Raw genomic sequence first — 19,709 nt, 5'->3', positions numbered from 1 at the left:
ATTTCGAGCCAAATTTGAGCATGATGGAGTCTGAATCTAGAAAAGTGTTTAACATATGAATTGTAGAGCCTTAAATTATATTTCTGGTCGTTCAAGAATCAACAATCCGAGGTCTACAGCTCAAGTTGGCAGAAATACTGAAGCACGTCCAAAGACGTTTTTCTTCAGTTCCCAGCGTACTTTTCACGACTTCAAGCCAAGTTTTCACCCTTGTCCTGTCAGAATTAGGAAAACCCAAAACATGAAAGTTGTAGCTCTTCTTCTTAGCTTTCCAAAGTTTCTAAATTTAGGTCATTCCGAGTTTCCAAGCTCAAGTTACACAATTTACCTCAAAACTGTCATTTATACTAAAAATCATCGTTAGGCCTACAAAAACAATTAATAGAATTAGGTAGCAATTAGGCCCAAATATTGTATGAAAAGTTCCTAATCCTATCAAAATTCAATGCAAAATCATAGTTAAATATGCTTATCAGATTCGAGTGTCGTCTTGGACAGACAAGTTGTTTGACGATGGAGAGTGGTGTGAATATGAGAATGCCCTAACTATGGTGGTGATGACAGATGAAGGGAATCTTCAGGCGGGGACTCAAGGTCTGTCGATGGCCGTGGCCGAGCCAACTGTTGCCGATTAAGTGGCAATGAATCCGATGGCATGGATAGATGGGGAAGAATCGACTGAAGAGATAGACATAGCCCTTGGAGAGCCCTCGACGAGTGAGTTCAAGGGAACGCTAGTCGCCCAAGTGGTGGTATCCTAAATGCCGACTACCGCCCCTCCTCAAACAACGGACTAGTGGAGATAGGATGATGTATCATATTCCGACTTGATTAAGCTTAGAATATCAAGAGATATGAGTAAGTCAACTGGGACGTACTAGGCTTCATTAGCATGTACGAGATCCCATTCTATGATGGGTTGAGGCTACCTATTCCCCGACTGGTCCGAGAGGTCCTAGACCATTTCTTGATTGTGTCGAGTCACTCATGTCAAATGGTTGGAGATTGCCAATGGCATTGGATCCTATGTGTAAGGAACGGGTGGGCTTTGGACTGTATGAGTTGCTATACTCCTATTACTTGAAAGAGCATGACAAAGGAAGGGGAGGTATCAAGTCGCCTTGAGCATGACCGAATCACTTGGTGACGGCTCACGTTGAGTGACAAGAAATGGAAGGATTCTTTTTTTTTTTTTTTTTTTTTTTTTTAAATATTGAAGGTTCTCTCCACAACATTCTAAAGTGATGCATGTTTTAATTAAATCACTGAAGGGTCCGTTCTGGTTACGACATGCATTGGGAACATGGTAAGGAACCTGTCTATGAGGGGTAAGGAACCTACCTCTGTTCGTATACCTCGCATCAACTAAGTAGTATTCCCTATAGTAAAATATTGAATGTTATTTGCTCAATGGCTAGAAAAATGTTTATAGTACGCTAAAATACATAAAGAAGTTAGTTATACTTGGTGGAGGATGTGGGAAACCAGAATTAGGATTATCTAGAACTGAATTTAAAATTCTAGAGTCATGGGCAAATCTTTCCCAACCAGTGACAACATAAGTGAACAACATCTTGAAGTCGCATACAGCCATCACATTCTACGACAATGTTATTTTACGGTTTCAGTACAACTCAGCAAACTCAGTTGGTGCCCAAGCATGTACATGTGTATCATCAATTGCTCCAATACAGTCTTGTCAACAAAACTGAATTTTAATAATATGAGAAGACTAACAACATTTATAAAACAATGAACTTAACTACCAACTAATTAAACATAATAAAGAAGCACCTTAAAGAGAGGGTAATAGTTTTGGTTGGTCAATATCTCTAATGGAACATCATTTAAGTTAGGTGACTTGATAAACTCTGACTTCAACTCACATCGTGTATCACACACTACACCAAAATATCTAGAGATTGTCTCACCAGAATGTTGGTTATCCTCCATACAACTACTATTTGTCACGTTTTTTCCCACTATTGTCAAAAATATCATAACTTGCTTTTCAATACTAATGTTCTTGGTTACTCGCAATTTGCCTTCTTGTGTCAATATATAACATAAGCTTTGAAAATATCGTTTGTCCATGCGACACTTATTATACATTCTTGCGAGATGACCATTTAGTAGTTTCACCATATAATCGTGGCCATTTAATGTAGTTGTATGTCTACATTGACGTCCTTGCATGCTGAACTCTGTTTCATGCGCAAAAGCTGCACACAATGCAGCTACAAAATATTCATATAATTCTTCTTCTTCATGTTGATTATTTCGATTGCTGTTTGTACGACTAGACGACGCGATCTATACCTATTCATTTGTAACAATTTGTTCATTTGTTCATATTTTTTGTAGTACTCAAAAAAATATAACATTCAATTTTTAAATCTATTTACAATCTCCAACATATATGAAACATGTTCTTTCACATTGCATAACAACACATTTTTTATTAGTTCTTATAATAACAAAGCAAGTAAAGTCTTTAATATGAAGGTAGTAAAAAAAATCTCTCAAATGTCAAAGGAATAAGTATCAACTAACAAGTAAAAAATATTGGTTCAACAAAGAGGACAAACACTCTCATCTACGAACTACAAAAGTCATTATAAACCCTAAATTCGCTTTGCTCGGGTGTCATGTTTTCAAGTATCTCACGCCACTCTGGGTTGGCAATTAAAAACCTCACAACCGCCAAGAATATGTTTAAATCTAGTTGCATAGTTGTCAAAATGTCCTGACAATTTGACAAGGAATATGGATCTGTCCCAACACTTGCGTTCTCTTTGGTCCCATTATCGGCACTACGATATGATACCACAGATCCCATAGTCCTATTAGAAATAGCTTTTGCCAATTTACCAATCACACCCAGTGGTGGGTTTCCCTAAATGCATTTCTTCTTCCTATTTATGGATCTTCCATATCCAGATATGTTTGATCATTTTCCCCTAGTTGTTCTATTCGGATCAGGTTCGAACTCATCTTCATTTATGTCTACCTCTATATATTTAGTAAAATTTTTTTTTTTTTTTTTTGTTTTTTTTTTTTTTTTTTATTTTATCTTCCAATCACATTTTGCTTCTTGAATATAACTTCATATAACTCTTTATCAACAAGTCCCTTATGTATGAAGTGTTGCGCCCCTGGGTTTTGCTGTTAAGGAAAACAAACATACATTAAATTTGATATTCCCCAAAAAAATGCATACTAGCTACTGTGTTATAAAGATTGAAAAAAAAAATATGTAGTTTACCTTTAAATATTCTTCCCAAATCCCTTTAAGACATGTTGAAGTTTGTGACTGATGATCCCAACCAAACCCCGTATGTTGAAGTAGAGCACGCCAAGAGTGATACGTCGTTCTCAACTGAAAATACTTAGAAGATAACTGTCTGACTTCAAGTTTCTTCCCAACTATATTTAGTAACTTATCACTAATAATCTTGTAATCAAAAGATTTAATTGAAGTACCATGGGATGTTTTCGCACGCTCAACCAACATAACTAAAAACTCATGGGTCAGGTCAGGGGTCCATTGAACGGACTCACTCATCTAATAACAATAGGGTGAGAACAACAACCAAGTGTAAAACATATAATCAGCACACATATTAAAACGAACATATGCAAATTAAAACCTTATAAACTAAACAAAGAGAAATTATTACCTCGTTTGACCCAACACTACTTGAAGCGGTATGTACAGGGGATACTACATGCAAAGTAGACCAATAGGGTCTTTGGTGTACTCCAAGTGTAGAAAAATGTCGAAACTTTTTCCTTTGTCGAAAGCAATAATCAATCATACGACGGTGGGCTGAATTATACCTCCACTTGTTCATAGCATCGTAATTAGTTATTACAATCAAATTAGAGTTGTCAATCTACAAAATAAATTATACATAAGTTAGAAAAATCCCAAAATCTCAAAAAACCAATAAAAGTACAAACATTCAGCTAGCCAATCAAATTTGAATATCAATAGAATAAAGGAATTTAGAATAGATGATACACTGCCACACCACAGCATGGCCACACACAAAGCTACCAATTGGGACGGACCCGAAAAAGCATGACCCTAAACAAAGAGTTAGGACGCCTAACCAAACAAAAAAAAGGAGCTACCAAAAACACCTTTTACAAACCACAACTAGGTGCCATGGACCAAAAAAAAAAAAAAACAACCAATTATGCTATACAATGGCCCTTTACATGGCCAAGAGAGGAGCAACACAACCCCAAAAAAGAACAGCACAAGAACCTCCTCAAACAAGGCCAAAATCAGATCCCAGCTCAACGACAAAAAAACCATTCCTAGATCCAAGCCCCCATATTACCACCAACTAAAGAATAAGACCATTCCCAGCCAACAAGTCAGAAATGGCACATAACCAAAAGCACAAAAAAACCAGCCCAGTATTAGCCACCTTAACCATACACATTAAAAAATGTAGCACCAAGCAAAAAGAGATCAATTGCACTTGAGAAAAGCACCCTGTACCCCACAACAAATCCAAACCTCCAACTCCAAGCCCCCACATCACCACCCAAGCCAATCTTCCCCGACACCTGCACAACCTCAACCAAAAGCAAGGCAAAATAGTTCAACCCAGCAGCCAAGCCACACATCCAGTAGCCCCCAAACCAACCCAGCAGCATACTGTTAGTAATCGATGAACAATTGTAGTGAAACAACAAAAAAACAAATTGCCCATCGATTACTCTGATTTCGCCAACATCAGGGTATATATATATTACATGCTTAAATTGAAATAACATAAATCCATGCAAGGATTAGATAATACCTGCAATTGGAGGCTCTGTCAATGTCTCTGAATGTGATTCACTACCAATTCGAGAATGGAATCGAACTCACGTTGTCACATGAAGATAGTACGCCAATGACCAACAATTAATTTTGCTAGAATTAATTGTTGGCTTTAAGGAGTAGGGATTTTGGAAGACTGAGTGTAGAGTAAAGAAGAGAGAAATTTTCTCTTCAAAAAGATCTCACCCACGGCACAAATGAATTAGGTTAGTAAAACCTAATTTTTCTTGCTTTAAATAGAAAAGTGAATATCTATTCCACCCCCAAAGTTTAGCAACAACCCAAACTTAGGTAGAATTACATGTTAGCCCTTATTTAATTATTTAGTTAAATGTTAACTCTAATAATTAAATTTATAATTTTGGTAAATTGCTCCAATAATAAAATTGGACATAGGCTACAACCTCGGTAAATTTAATTACAGAGCAAAATTACCAATATGCCCATCATCTAAAAGACGAATATACCATTCCAAAATTTACCATCCTTAAATTGTCTTCTCAATGTGTGACCCGTAAGCTCCTTATCATATCAGTAGTGAGTAGTATCACAATTGACACCAATCAATCATCTCACTATACAAAGACCAAGATTGGCTCCTAGCAAGGCATCATGGCTACTCGATAGATTCGGATTTAGCGAAATAGCTACCTATCAACAATATGGTTACCGTGCAAGCAAATCCTTTTATCATTTGTTATCTCATTAAGGCTGAGGTACAAAAATAGTGTCAACCTCAGTTATCCTCAATATCTTTATATTTAGTTACTAGACTAATGATTGGAATAATAAATTGGATTGAGCAACAACTTAATCCCACTATAGGCACAACTTTAGTGTCATTTCCGTTCATTGAATTGCGCTATGAGATAATTTCTCCCATACCCAAGACTAATGAATCCTTTGTCGATCAATCATAGTTTCGATACGCTCATCGATGTAGCCAATCAATACTATATTGATAGCTCTAAATAGAACTATGTTGGGCTAGTGTCAAACGACACCAATCGGTGCACAAGACACTCCAGTGATCTCAAGTCTAAGGATCACATGCAGCATCATTCGTTAGAGGATTTATTCCATAAACTCTAGGGTTACCATCCATATGGAATCCTTTGGTGGATCTGTCTAGTAAACTTGCCTACAGTAAGCACCCATGTGTTGCATCAGGCTGTCTACAAACAACCTTGACAAGTGAGATCAGTCACTGTCTTTCGACAAGGTCGTTCAACATTATGATAGCTTTACCGTATTATATGTGCCCTTAGTTAGAATAATATTGGGGCTACAACATTTCTAGAATGACCACCATATGTGATCATAGGGTTCTCACTATCAAAATTTGAAACACTTGATACCTTCATCATGATTCTAGCATCCTAAGGACATATATCAATATATACAATTATGATTTACACGATATAGAATAAAATGTCTTTTATTGATTAATAAACACTGTTACAAAAAGTCAATTCTACAATATTTGATTAGCTCTAGGGTACCCACTCTAACACATACTAGCAACCAACGGCCAAATCGTGGCGAAAACACACATACAACAACCCTTAAACCAACCTAGCAACAAACCAGCATCCAAAAGCCAAACCCTAGCCACCAAAGAAATCCAACCACACACTAGCCTAGGCAAAACATAAAGGACCCGACAAGGGACCAGGCCTGCAAGAAACCAAAAATAGACCTATGCCAACCTTTCCTTACACACACAAAATCTCAACCAAATGTAGGGTAGAAACAGTTCAGCCCAACAACCAAAACACACATCCAAGAGCCCCCAAACCAAACCAATAGCAAACCAGCATCCAACGGCCAAACCTTACCTCTAGCAGCCCCCAAACTAGGGGTGGGAAAAAAAGTCAAGAAACCGATTCGAACCGAAAAACCAGATAAAANTTTGAAACACTTGATACCCTCGTCACGGTTCTACCATTCTAAGGACATATATCAATACATATTGCAATAATAATGATTTACGCGGTATAGAATAAAATGCCTTTTATTATTGGTTAATGAACATTATTACAAAGAGTCAATTCTACAATAATTGATTGGCTCTAGGGCATCTACTCTAACACAATTGACACCAATCAATCATCTCACTACACACAGACCAAGATTGGCTCCTAGCAAGGCATCATGGCTACTCGATAGATTCGGATTCAGCGAAATAGCTACCTATCAATGATATGGTTACCGTGCGAGCAAATCCTTTCATCATTTGTTATCTCATTGAGGCTGAGGTACAAAAATAGTGTCAACCTCAATTATCCTCAATATCTTTGTATTTAGTTACTAGACCAATGATTGGAATAATAAATTGGATTGTGCAACAACTCAATCCCACTGTAGGCACAACTTTAGTGTCATTTCCGTTCATTGAATTGCGCCATGAGATAATTTCTCCCATACCCAAGACTAATGAATCCTTTGTTGATCCATCATAGTTTCGATACGCTCCTCGATGTAGCCAATCACTATCGTATTGATAGCTCTAAATAGAATTATGTTGGGCTAGTGTCAAACTATACCAATCGGTGTATATGACACTCCAATGATCTCAAGTCTAAGGATCATATGCACCATCATTCGTTAGAGGATTTATTCCATAGACTCTAGGGTTACCATCCATATGGAATCCTTTGGTGGGTCTGTCTAGTGAACTTGCCTATAGTAAGCACCCATGTGTTGTACCAGGCTGTCTGCTAACAACCTTGACAAGTGAGATCAGTCACTGTCTTTCAACAAGGTCGTTCAACATTATGATAGCCTTACCGTATTATATGTGTCCTTAATTAGAATAATATTGGGGTTACAGACATTTCTAGCATGACCACCATATGTGATCATATGGTTCTCACTATCAAGATTTGAAACACTTGATACCCTCGTCATGATTCTACCATCCTAAGGACATATATCAATATATACAATTATGATTTACACGATATAGAATAAAATGTCTTTTATTGATTAATAAACACTGTTACAAAGAGTTAATTCTACAATATTTGATTGGCTCTAGGGTACCCACTCTAACACATACTAGCAACCAACGACCAAATCGTGGCGAAAACACACATCCAACAACCCCTAAACCAACCTAGCAACAAGCCAGCATCCAAAAGCCAAACCCTAACCAGCAAAGAAATCCAACCACACACTAGCCTAGGCAAAACATAAAGGACCCGACAAGGGACCAGGCCTACAAGAAACCAAAAACAGACCTACGCCAGCCTTTTCTTACACACACAAAATCTCAACCAAATGTAGGGTAGAAACAGTTCAGCCCAACAACCAAAACACACATCCAACAGCCCCCAAACCAAACCAATAGCAAACCAGCATCCAACGGCCAAACCTTACCTCTAGCAGCTCCCAAACTAGGGGTGGGAAAAAAGTCGGGAAACCGATTCGAACCGAAAATTAGGTTTTTTTTTTTTTTTTAAAACTGGTTTAGTTCCAATTTGGGAAAATTGAAAAACTGGATAACCGATTCGGTTTTCGGTTTTAGAGTAACCTCCAAGGTGGTTAACCGAATCCGGATTATTAAATCAGTTTTTAACTAAAAAACCCTAGGTATAAATTAAACATTAAATTCTAATTACTTTTTACACTCCACCACCACCCACCCACCCATCCCTATTGATTCACTGAAACTTTGAAAATCTAAAATCTCATCACCGTTAGACTCCACGAACGACGAACAGCGACAACCAGTGACTACCACGACCATAACTCCATGAATGATGAACGACGAAGAGTTCTCTCATCTGCGTACGACGATAATCTAGATTAATTAACCATCATGAGCCCACGGACAATGAATGGCAAACGGCGCTTCAGTTCTTCAATCCTCAACTGCTCCACAACCACTAGTCCACTGCTGATTTAGCAAGGTAAGCTGTCAGCTGATTTCAATCTCTGATTTAGCCCATTTCTTCTTTTAATTAATTTGTTATGGGTGATGTCAGCTGTGATGTTTTTGTATATAATGTTTTAGATTCAACATCATTTCGTTTGACCCATGTGCTTACTACTTAGTGCTATGTGTGTTTTAGATTCATTTGTTAAGAGTTTTTTCATTTGACCCATGTGCTATGTACGGAATTTGAGCTGGCCATGTTAATTAAAAATACAACTTTTGATGGGTGTTTTGTTTTCTGGAGTGGGTATTGACTATTGTACGCGGTTCTTTTTGTATTATTTTGTCTTTCCTTTGGGAAAGTTGCAGTTGCAGTGGCTGAACTGTTGTGTACCTGGGAGTGTGGGGGTTTGTTTGGGGTTGGGGTTGATGGGTTGGTGTCAATGGTGTAAAGTAGAAGAGATTGAAAAGTTTGATTGAAATCAAATGAAGTAATTGGTGTTTGTTCCAATATTCAATCAAAAGCTAGATTGATACAATTTTACTTTAATGAATACGTTTTGTTGAATATCATAATGATGTGTCGAGTATTTTGTTTCATTTAATTTTCAATATATAGATTGATATAATTCTACTTTAGAGCAGTGTTTTGTTTAATCTCCAACATGTAGAATGCGTATGAATTCTCAATTCTTAATTAATCATGTGTTGCCAATGTTGAAATTGATATAATTGATCATCGAAGCCATGTGTCAAATGGGACAATAGGTTGCATAGAAGTTGAATAATGTTGTGAAGCAAGACAATAATATTGTCATTGATGATTAAACGGTTTGTTTTGTGTTCAATTGTGAAGTGATGATTAGTTTTGTATGCTAGTTTGATTAATTAGTTTAGTATGCTGATATATATTGTGATTGATGATTAAATTGATTGTTTTGTGTGCAACTGTGGACTAATTAGTTTAGTAATTATGTAATGTTTATGTTGTGATTGGTGCATTTTTTAAAAGTAGAATTATTTGTAAATCGATTAAGAGGTTTGAATTTCTCATTCATTCTTTATTGTTAAAACAAGTTAACAACATTGTACTACTTGCTATTTTGGCATCGAAAAAACAAACAGTTTGAGCTTATTCACTACTTAAAAGAAGAAGAAAGAAGATACTTGTGCATATCTTCTTCAAATAAATGGGTACTCATGTTTACTTGTTAATGGCTTAATGCAATAGATGGAGTTTGAGTACAAGAGAAAATAAATGATGAAACCTTTCATTTATAAATTTATATGATCTTGAAACTGTTGGTAAGAGAAATGTTTGAATGAAGTTAATGAAATGTTTGAATGAAGTTGATGAAATGTTTGATCATTATTTTCCTCCTTTTATTTATAAATTTATATGATCTTATTATTATGAGGCTGAAATTTTGATCATTATTTCTTATTATTATAATGTTGAATTGTTGATCATTATTTTGTTTTTGTTCCTTATTCAACAGCATGTTGAAGAAGACTTGAGATCTAGTCTAAGTCTTGAGATCTGAATTTTGAAGTCAAGGGCGTTTTAAGATGGTTGAAGAATACTTTTTTTTCTTTTTTATTTGAGAGATACAATTGTAATTAGCAAATGTTTTCATTTTTTTTGCCAATGTTTTTATTAATGGGTGATGGATAATTGATATTTTATCTTTTTATTTCATATTCTGGATTCAACATTTGAAAATGGATAATTTTACAAGATAGTCACACAAAGAATAGAACAAGAATTTATATATATATGAATTTGGGGACTTAAATGTAAAAACTGAAGAATATAAGGTTGAATTTGAGAACCGATTTAAAACCGGTTAACTATTAATTGAATCGAATATTTGGTTCGGTTCAAATTCGGTTTATGCATTAACTGGTCTGGTTTTGGTTTAGCTTTTTGTTTGAACCGAATAACCGGTTTGGTTCACAATTTGCCCAATTTGGTTCGGTTAACCAGATTTTCCTATACCTTTGGGGCCCAAACTAACCTAGCATTCAGTGGCCAAACCCCAACCAGCAAAGAAAACCAACCACACACTAGCCGAGGCAACCAGCAAAGAAAACCAACCACACACTAGCCCAGGCAAACACAAAGAACCAAGAAACCAAAAACATTAAAGAAAAGACTACTGACATTGAGAATTCAAACAACCAATAGCTAAAATCAAAACAAAATTGACCCAAACACAAAATATGAAACCTATTTTCACTAAGCACACACAATGACATTTAATTAAACAAAACCACAAAGAGAGTTTACGTGCTTATAGATGTGAGTCGAAGCTGAGCCAAAAGTGAGAAGATCAGAGAGGTGTGAGTTGAAAGAGAGAAGATTGGTCGGATTTGAGTTGAAAATGGGCAAGGCAAGCTGTGTTGACGAAACGAGAGAGAGAGCGCAAGATAGAAAAAGATTATTCGCTCGGCTTGTGAATGAGTGAAGAAGGAGAAGAAGGAAGAAGAAAGTTTGCATGTGTACGAAAAAGTTAATGAGAGAGACAACCCACAACGGTAAAATGTCAAATAGAATACGATTTGGGGTAGGATTTGAATTGAATATTTAAACAAATATGTATTATACTGTTTAAACTGAATATGAAGAGTGGAATAGTTTTTTAAAAACGATATCAAACGCAGAAGTATTTTAAAATTATTTTTGAATCACAAATCAAATATACCAAACCTGAGCTCAAGTCCAAGTCTGAATCCATTATTGGGCCAACCGCTAAAGCCGGTCCAAATAGGGCCCAAGATTTTACAATTATGTCAACTCCTTCCGGTCACTCCTTCATTTCAACGAAATCAAACAATATATCGCGTCCCCTTCCCAAATCTAACACACGACGAAGAAAAATAAGGAAAAGCCAAAGAAGAGCTAGTTGGTGTATTTTTATTTTCAATTTTCATTATTATGTACTAAGCTCCCGTAGAACTCGAAGCATATATCGTCATCGTCATCGTCATCGTCATCGTCATCGTCATCTGCAATCTTGACCTTTGAATCCGCCGATCCCACCGTCCCTTTCCCCTCTTNACACGACGAAGAAAAATAAGGAAAAGCCAAAGAAGAGCTAGTTGGTGTATTTTTATTTTCAATTTTCATTATTATGTACTAAGCTCCCGTAGAACTCGAAGCATATATCGTCATCGTCATCGTCATCGTCATCGTCATCGTCATCTGCAATCTTGACCTTTGAATCCGCCGATCCCACCGTCCCTTTCCCCTCTTCTTCGCCGCGCCATGTCAACTTCACCCTCCTCTTCCGCCCTAGTCCGATCTCTCTCTTGCCTCCTTCTCCTTCTCCTTCTCTCTCTTTCTCTCGCCACCGAGTCCGATCACAAGGTAATCTCCGACTAGATCTCGGCATTTGCTTTCTCATTCCCTTTCAGATCTGATCCAATTTCGCTTTTCGTTGTCTTCGTTTTTAGAGATTTGATGTTGTTGTTGTTGTTTTCGACCGTAATTTTTTTTCCGTGGCTGTGAAATGGCGTGATTTGAAACTTTAGGGTTAGATCTTGTGTTGTTTGGTTGTGACGGATCTTGAATTATTAGAAGTGTTTTACAAATGTTAACATGCAAAGTTAGAGCAGTGTGTGTTCGGTGAGGATTTTTAATTCGTTTTTAGTTGTATTTGTGGATTTTGGGGTCAATGTAAGCGCTTGTTGGCGCGAGAGTGCTTCTGTTTGTTGATTGAGATCTTGTCTGTTAATGGGGATATTAGCTAGTTCGGCTGGTCAGATTTCGTGTTGCTCTGGGATTTAATCTCAGGTTAACTTCGGTTTTGTATGGTTTGGGGCAAGGTGTGATATGACCCAGAAAAAAGTATTGATGTATTGGATCTTGTTCTTTATTGAAGGACATGTCAAGTAAAGATTAGTTTTGAGGGCTTATTAGGTGGAAATGTGTATATTTGATGTACTTATACTCATCTATATGTCTCTACCTCGTGAAAGGTGGGCATTATCTGAGTGTTGAACTCTAGCATGGTCCTTGTGCCGGGATGAGAAGCACAAATTGAGATAGGAGCACTAAATTAACATGAGCTGACCATGCTGGTTCATTCTTTATCTGTTGGAACATGATCTTACCTTTGTAGAAGTGGGTCGAGTAGTAATATGTTGACCTTAGTATGCCGTTCTAGCTGGCCTAGTATTTAGGACTTAAGCTGGAAACAAGCCATTAGAGGGGGTTATCCAATATGATTTGAACCAGAAGTCTCTATTTTTACGAAACTCAGAATGTGTCCTTTGTATAGCTTGATTTAATAATTCTGGCCTTAATGCTAGGCTGTCTTGACGTTGGGTTGAATGGTGCTGAAGGTCTAGGCTTATATAATTTCTGGCTAATGATATTGGAATATTATATTACTTAAATAATCACGTGTATAGACTGGTTAGAGTGACTTTTGATGCTCAATCATGACAGGAGATGCTTAAATAAAGCATATGTTGTCTAATCCCATGTCTGAGCCATGTATGTCTGATATTATCTTTCTTACTCTGGGAAAGGTCAAAATGATTTTTGTTTTTACCAGGTAAAAAAGATTTGTGTTGTGACCATGCCTAAGATTTCTTAAAATATATCTCATTGTTCATTTACATTTTGAACATGGCTCTGTTGAGGCATCTTCTTGGAGAAAGTTTGCATTAGACAAACTTATCTTAGCTAATTTGTACCAAGTATGTAAAATGTTTTTGTAACTTAAGATACAAGAATACAACAACTAAGAACTGATATTATAAAATTTTGATTTGACTACTTATTAGACATCACCTTTGGAGCAAGTATAATATCAATAATTTGTGGTTAGCAGGGAATCACATGTCTTTTGTTTTCTTTTGGGCTATCATGGATGATTTTATCCCTATATATCTTTTTGCATAATAAGCTTCGTGATTATTTTGAGCCTGCAGATTTTATGTTTCTCTCTCACTCACTCACACAAATACCAGTACACGCACTGAAACACAGTTCTATGTCATTTTGATTGAGTCCTGTTCCACATGAAACTTATGTTTTTACAATGTATATATTTGGGAAAAGAGTGGCTGGAAATTAACTTGAGGTTAGATGTAGCATAAGTTGTAGCTCTTGCATTTGTTACCACACATTATGATTTGCCTTGTTTTTCCGTTCCTTTTATGTATCTTCATTAACACCACATATTCCTTCTTTTGCAGTATCAATCAGATGATCCTGTTACACTTTGGGTGAATAAAGTTGGACCTTATAACAATCCACAAGAAACATACAACTATTACAGCCTTCCTTTTTGCCATCCAACTGGTAATCCTGCTCACAAATGGGGTGGTCTTGGTGAGGTCCTGGGAGGGAATGAACTTATTGATAGTCAGATTGACATAAAGTTCCAGAGTAAGTAGATTTGGTTATATTCATAATTTTGTTTTTGTAGTTTCTTGATCATTATGGTTGCATTTCTTTTGAACCTTTTTTTTATGATATTTTCAATTTTGTACAGAGAATGTGGACAAAAGTGTCATCTGTCAATTGGAACTTGATGAAGCAAAGGTCAAACAGTTCAAAGATGCAATTGAGAACAATTATTGGTTTGAATTTTTCATGGGTATGTTTTAAGTATCTGTTCTTAATTTTATTAGTTAGTTGTAGAAGAACTACTAGGAAGTACATGTTTTTCTTCTGTCGGTGCTTATATGTATATGTCTTTTGTCTGTGCTTATTTGTATATGTTTTACTCTGGCTCAAACTTTTTCCTTATTTCTTTCGCTTTTCTTCTGATCTCATGTTCTCTGGTCTCTGATAAATACTGCCCGCAAGTTCAGATGATCTGCCTTTATGGGGTATGTAGTCAATAATTTTTTATCTGTTTGTTCTTCTTTCTAGATTATTCAATCAATTGTGCTTGAATGCTTATCTCTTTGTTGTTTTAGGCTTTGTCGGTGATCTGCATCCTGATAAGAACAGTGATAATGGCAAGCATGTCTTGTACACCCATAAGAATATTATTGTCAAATACAACAAAGATCAGGTCTGTGCTTCTGAAGTTTCCTTAGGCCTTTTATATCTGGCTTCCTATTCCATTTCTATTTAATTTAACTTTTCTTTTTGTAGATTATTCATGTTAATCTTACTCAAGAGAACCCAAAGCCTCTGGAAGCGGGGAAGAATCTAGACATGACATACTCTGTCAAATGGACATCAACTAATGTTACTTTTGCACGTAGATTTGATGTTTATTTGGACTACCCTTTCTTTGAGCACCAGGTAAACATTAATGTTGGTTGTTGGTTTTCCTTTTATCTTTGCAGTTTTGTTTGCATTGTAGTTGTAACTTTCATATTCTTATAGAAGTAATTTGTTAACTTAGCAACTGTTGCATTGTTCGGTGGCTCATAATATAGTCTGTTTCCATGTTAATTCATGAGTTGCTAATGCATCTTGCAAACTCCAGATCCATTGGTTCTCCATTTTCAATTCATTTATGATGGTTATCTTCCTTACTGGTTTGGTGTCGATGATATTGATGCGAACTCTTCGAAATGACTATGCCAAATATGCTCGCGAAGATGATGATCTGGAGACTTTGGTAATGTTATCTGCGCACTGTATCTTTATTAAATTCCTGGGTTGATTGGCCTATGTCCTTCATTTTCATTGTATATGGCAATGAATAATATATTCTAAGTTTTGATGGTCAACTATTTCAACACTGGACTCAGGAAAGGGATGTGAGTGAAGAGTCTGGTTGGAAACTTGTTCATGGGGATGTTTTCAGGCCTCCTCGCAATTTGGTTGTGCTTTCAGCTGTTGTTGGCACAGGTGCACAGCTTGCATTGCTTGTTCTTCTCGTTATTCTAATGGCAATTGTGGGGACGTTGTATGTCGGGTATGTTGAGGACTTACTATTATGATGTACTGGACCATGAATACCTTTGTTGATAGTTGATTTATTATGATTTCAGAAAACAAAATGCATTTTATGTTTTTATTGATCATGCACAAGGTATAGGGGGAGGGTCCTGTTCTAGTTTTTTCTGTCTCTCCCCTAATCACATTTTACCAGTCTTGATGTGCTTTACTTTTCAATACATAATCTCTATCCCTTTTATAGGGTTTGTTGGAGTGGCATTTTATCTTTGAACTTAACCTGCAACTGTATCGATGAAGCATTTTCTTAATTTGTGTTTTGGCTACACGTATAGTTATTTGCTCAGTGATGCGTCTATTCTGCCTCCACATTGTTGTCATTTTAAAACCTTGGATGTAATTTATGTGTTTCAGGAGAGGAGCAATCGTCACTACTTTCATTGTATGCTATGCTCTTACATCATTCATTTCTGGTTATGTGAGCGGTGGGATGTACTCACGTCATGGGGGTATGGTTTGTTTTGATACTTCACTTTTCCTGATTTTCTTATCTGTGTTTGTCTTGTTTTATAAACTGTTTTTTTTTTTTTCTTTCTTCTGTCAGGTAAAAGTTGGATAAAGTCAATGATCCTCACTGCTTCCCTTTTTCCCTTTATGTGCTTTGGGATTGGATTCGTTTTGAACACAATTGCTATATTCTATGGATCTTTAGCAGCTATTCCCTTTGGCACCATGGTGGTTGTCTTTGTGATTTGGGCTTTCATTTCTTTCCCTCTGGCACTTCTTGGTACAGTAGTAGGAAGAAATTGGAGTGGTGCCCCAAACAACCCATGTCGTGTGAAGACTATTCCTCGTCCAATTCCTGAGAAGAAATGGTATCTCACCCCTTCTGTGGTCTCAATGATGGGGGGGCTGTTACCTTTTGGCAGCATATTTATCGAGATGTATTTCGTCTTTACGTCCTTCTGGAATTACAAGGTGAATTTCTCTACTTGATTGTTTGAAGCCTTCTTAAAAAGAATTAAGATGCAAAATAAATCCAATAATATTGAAATTTATTGTGTTTCAGTACTTTGATACTGAAATGGGGAAGTGCCATTAAGGCAGATAGTACACCTGTTTAATTACATTTGGCATTATGGAGAATTTTCTTGGAAGTTCATGTTATCCAGCTCTCTTCAACTTTTTTCTGTTTTTCCTCCCTTTTCATAGTAATTTATGGTTTCTGCAGGTATAAATGAGTTCATAAGTTCTATAAAATAAGAAATATATTGTCTTTATTTTAACAAAATATTAAAATTGCTATCGGAAGGTTGCCATTACCCTTGGGTCCTTTGTCTAATTGATTGATTCATGGAGAAAAATGAAAATAGCATTAATGCTGGTATTAGAAGTATTTGAGACTGTCCCTTTTACAGAAGAAGGAAAAGAATAATAAGTAGAGTGGAGTGTATTGTATGTGGTAGGATTGTGCTGCTCTGTCTGCAGTACAACTCAGTTGCATATGTACTTACGTGAAATTCTCTTTCAAAAAATATATATCGTTTTAATGCGGTCTCCAGTCCCTATGCTGTTTTCATACTTACAGTGCTTTTGATGATGATAAATTGTACAAAAAAGAAAGGTTGTATATGAATTTTCTTAAATAAGTAATCGATGTCTTTATTTTATATGTGAATAATTGCAATTTTCTTATTATGATCACAAATCATAAATTATTTTTTGTTTCTTGATGACAGTAGGAATTATAGATTTTTCTTTCTGAGTATTTGATACTATGTTTAACAAAATATTTGTTTTTCCTTTGTACTTCACAGGTGTACTATGTCTATGGCTTTATGCTGTTGGTTTTTCTGATTCTTATCATCGTAACTGTTTGTGTGACAATTGTGGGAACATATTTCCTATTAAATGCCGAGAATTATCATTGGCAGTGGACATCATTCTTCTCTGCTGCCTCAACAGCTGTCTATGTGTACCTGTACTCAATATATTACTACTACGTGAAGACTAAGATGTCTGGCTTCTTCCAGACCAGCTTCTATTTTGGATACACTTTGATGTTTTGCCTTGGCTTAGGAATCCTCTGTGGTGAGTTTGTTTCTTTTTTTTTTTGTCATTCTTATAATATTTTTCTTGCCTTTCTGATGATATCTTTGTTGCAGATCTGTTCTGTTCTATATTAGAAAATTCTCATTTTAGGACTTTTCCAATTGAATGCCTGATTATTTATTGGTTCTTGTTAATAATAATATAGGTTAATCTATTAAAACTTTTGATGTTTTCTTCTTCTCCTTGGAGCTTGTTTTGAAATATTGAAAGATTTGGGGAACTGTCCTGAGTCATATGTGGTTGCAACTCTGACCTGCTTCGAATGATAGGGTATGATTTTGAAAGTTGGAAATTCTTTTGGAATTTTCTATTGAACAAAATTGTTAAATATCTTACTTTTTGAAAAATAACCCCAAAAGACACAATCTGTTGTGTTGTTCCTTAAAGTGGAGTTTAGGGCTCTTTGATTATTTCACGGAGCACATAAAAGTGGGATTCACTCTTGATATGTGGTTGATTTTATTGCTTGGCAACTTTCTGAAAAAGAGGAATGAGATTTGAACACCATACATTTAGAGGTGATTGCAGAATATCATCTTGCTCGGCCCTGCCTCCCTTCCGTCCAATATATGTTCTCTGTTCCGTGAGAATGAAATTTAAACTTAAACTGATTGCGGTATTGGCATCCTATCAAGAGCATTGAAGTTTGTTTCTAAGGAAATTAAAGAAGTTCAAAAAATGAAGCCATTTATCTTTGACCCTCATGCAATTGGTTATTTGGTTGCTGAATGGGGAACTGTGATACTATGATTTCTAGACTAGCAATTGGTTTTTAGGTTGCTGAATGGGGAACTGTGATACTATGATTTCTAGACTAACATGTAGCACGTCTCTCTTTTCTGCTTCTCATTTGTTTGATTGGTCTCTTTGAATGTGCAGGAGCTGTTGGTTATCTCGGTTCCAATTTGTTCGTGAGGAGGATTTACAGAAACATCAAGTGTGACTAGAGCGTTGCCGATAAAAATAGACCCGATGGTGCTTACCTGAGTGGTTTTTGGTTGTTTACACAATAAAAATATCGAGAAGAAGCATCGGGCTGTATTTGGGGGGGGTTGGGCTTCCAGCATTTACAGATGAAAATCTCAGGGATAGAGGATGGGGGGATTTAATTCTTTCTCTGGATAAAAGAGGAAGCCCTGAGATTTTTCTAATTTTTTTTCCCCGGCTGTAAGTGAAAGCCTTAATTTAGAAGAAATTCAGAGATTGTTTTTTATAATATGGGAAGCCAGTAGCAATACATTAGGGACAACTATCTTTTTTTATTATTTTTATTATTTTTTCTTTTTCTTCTTTTCTTCCCTTTACAATATTATAGGTGCCCCTTTGTAAGGAGAGGAAGAATGTCTAATTTCCCCTTTGAATTTGTTTTGTTTGCATATTTTTGAACTTTTTAGGGGAGAATTTGAGGAAAAAAAAATTGAATTGTGTTCTAAAATTTTATGTCCAAATCCATACTAATTGTTTTCATCTCTATTATGCATTATGTTGAGCCTTTCCAAAATTAAATATATATTAACAATACCTATTGTTAGATTTATAAGTTAAATAAAACATAGATCATAAAAGGTATTCTTAAAATTTTGTTAATGAAACTAAATAAATAAACAATTAAAGGTCTTATCACGTGGCTAGTTTTAATGTAAACATCTCTTTACGGGTCATTAAAATAAACCATTAATTTTGTGGTCAGAACTCAGATGGTAAGATTTCCACATTTGTGATTTGTTTGGTCTATTGGGTTTGTAGTGTATTTAATAGATTTTAATTTGTGATTTATTTATCTTAATAGATTTGTAGGATGTTCAATAGATTTTGAGGATTTGTTGAAATGTACGATACTTCAGTTATAAAAATAAATAATGTAATGAAAATTTGGCAACAGATTATCACTGGACACTGAGTTGTCATTTTTCGAATAATTCAAAATTTTTGTAGTTGTTTTTATCATAAAAATGTTGTGAGAGGATTATGAGAAACTTTTCGACCATAGGCCTCGTTAAAGT

General features: G+C 35.9%; 1 protein-coding gene and 1 long non-coding RNA gene across 3 annotated transcripts; both read left to right on the top strand.

Annotated features, from left to right (window-relative positions):
- The first annotated feature begins 8,496 nt into the window (after nt 1-8,496).
- LOC116130988 lies at nt 8,497-10,419 on the top strand. Its single transcript, XR_004128180.1, has 2 exons — nt 8,497-8,754; nt 10,220-10,419. It is a non-coding gene; the product is annotated as an uncharacterized LOC116130988 (long non-coding RNA).
- Nucleotides 10,420-11,554: 1,135 nt separating this feature from the next.
- On the top strand, nt 11,555-19,070 carry LOC116130994 (transmembrane 9 superfamily member 1). 2 transcript variants are annotated; one of them, XM_031416670.1, is made up of 13 exons: nt 11,555-11,780; nt 11,978-12,090; nt 13,929-14,121; nt 14,228-14,332; nt 14,550-14,567; nt 14,658-14,755; nt 14,839-14,991; nt 15,179-15,313; nt 15,447-15,613; nt 16,009-16,103; nt 16,199-16,572; nt 17,412-17,685; nt 18,586-19,070. In XM_031416670.1, exons 2-13 carry the CDS (start codon nt 11,989-11,991, stop codon nt 18,651-18,653), a joined length of 1,782 nt encoding a protein of 593 aa, XP_031272530.1. In that variant the 5' UTR covers nt 11,555-11,780; nt 11,978-11,988; the 3' UTR covers nt 18,654-19,070. The 2 variants fall into 2 exon arrangements, with proteins under 2 accessions (XP_031272530.1, XP_031272523.1); XM_031416663.1 differs by lacking the exon at nt 11,555-11,780 and having other exon boundaries at nt 11,788-12,090.
- Nucleotides 19,071-19,709: the final 639 nt, after the last annotated feature.

Source organism: Pistacia vera, unplaced genomic scaffold (genome assembly GCF_008641045.1).
Source record: "Pistacia vera cultivar Batoury unplaced genomic scaffold, PisVer_v2 Contig1062, whole genome shotgun sequence".
In the NCBI taxonomy this organism is placed as follows: domain Eukaryota; kingdom Viridiplantae; phylum Streptophyta; class Magnoliopsida; order Sapindales; family Anacardiaceae; genus Pistacia; species Pistacia vera.
This window is presented reverse-complemented; position numbering and strand designations above follow the sequence as displayed.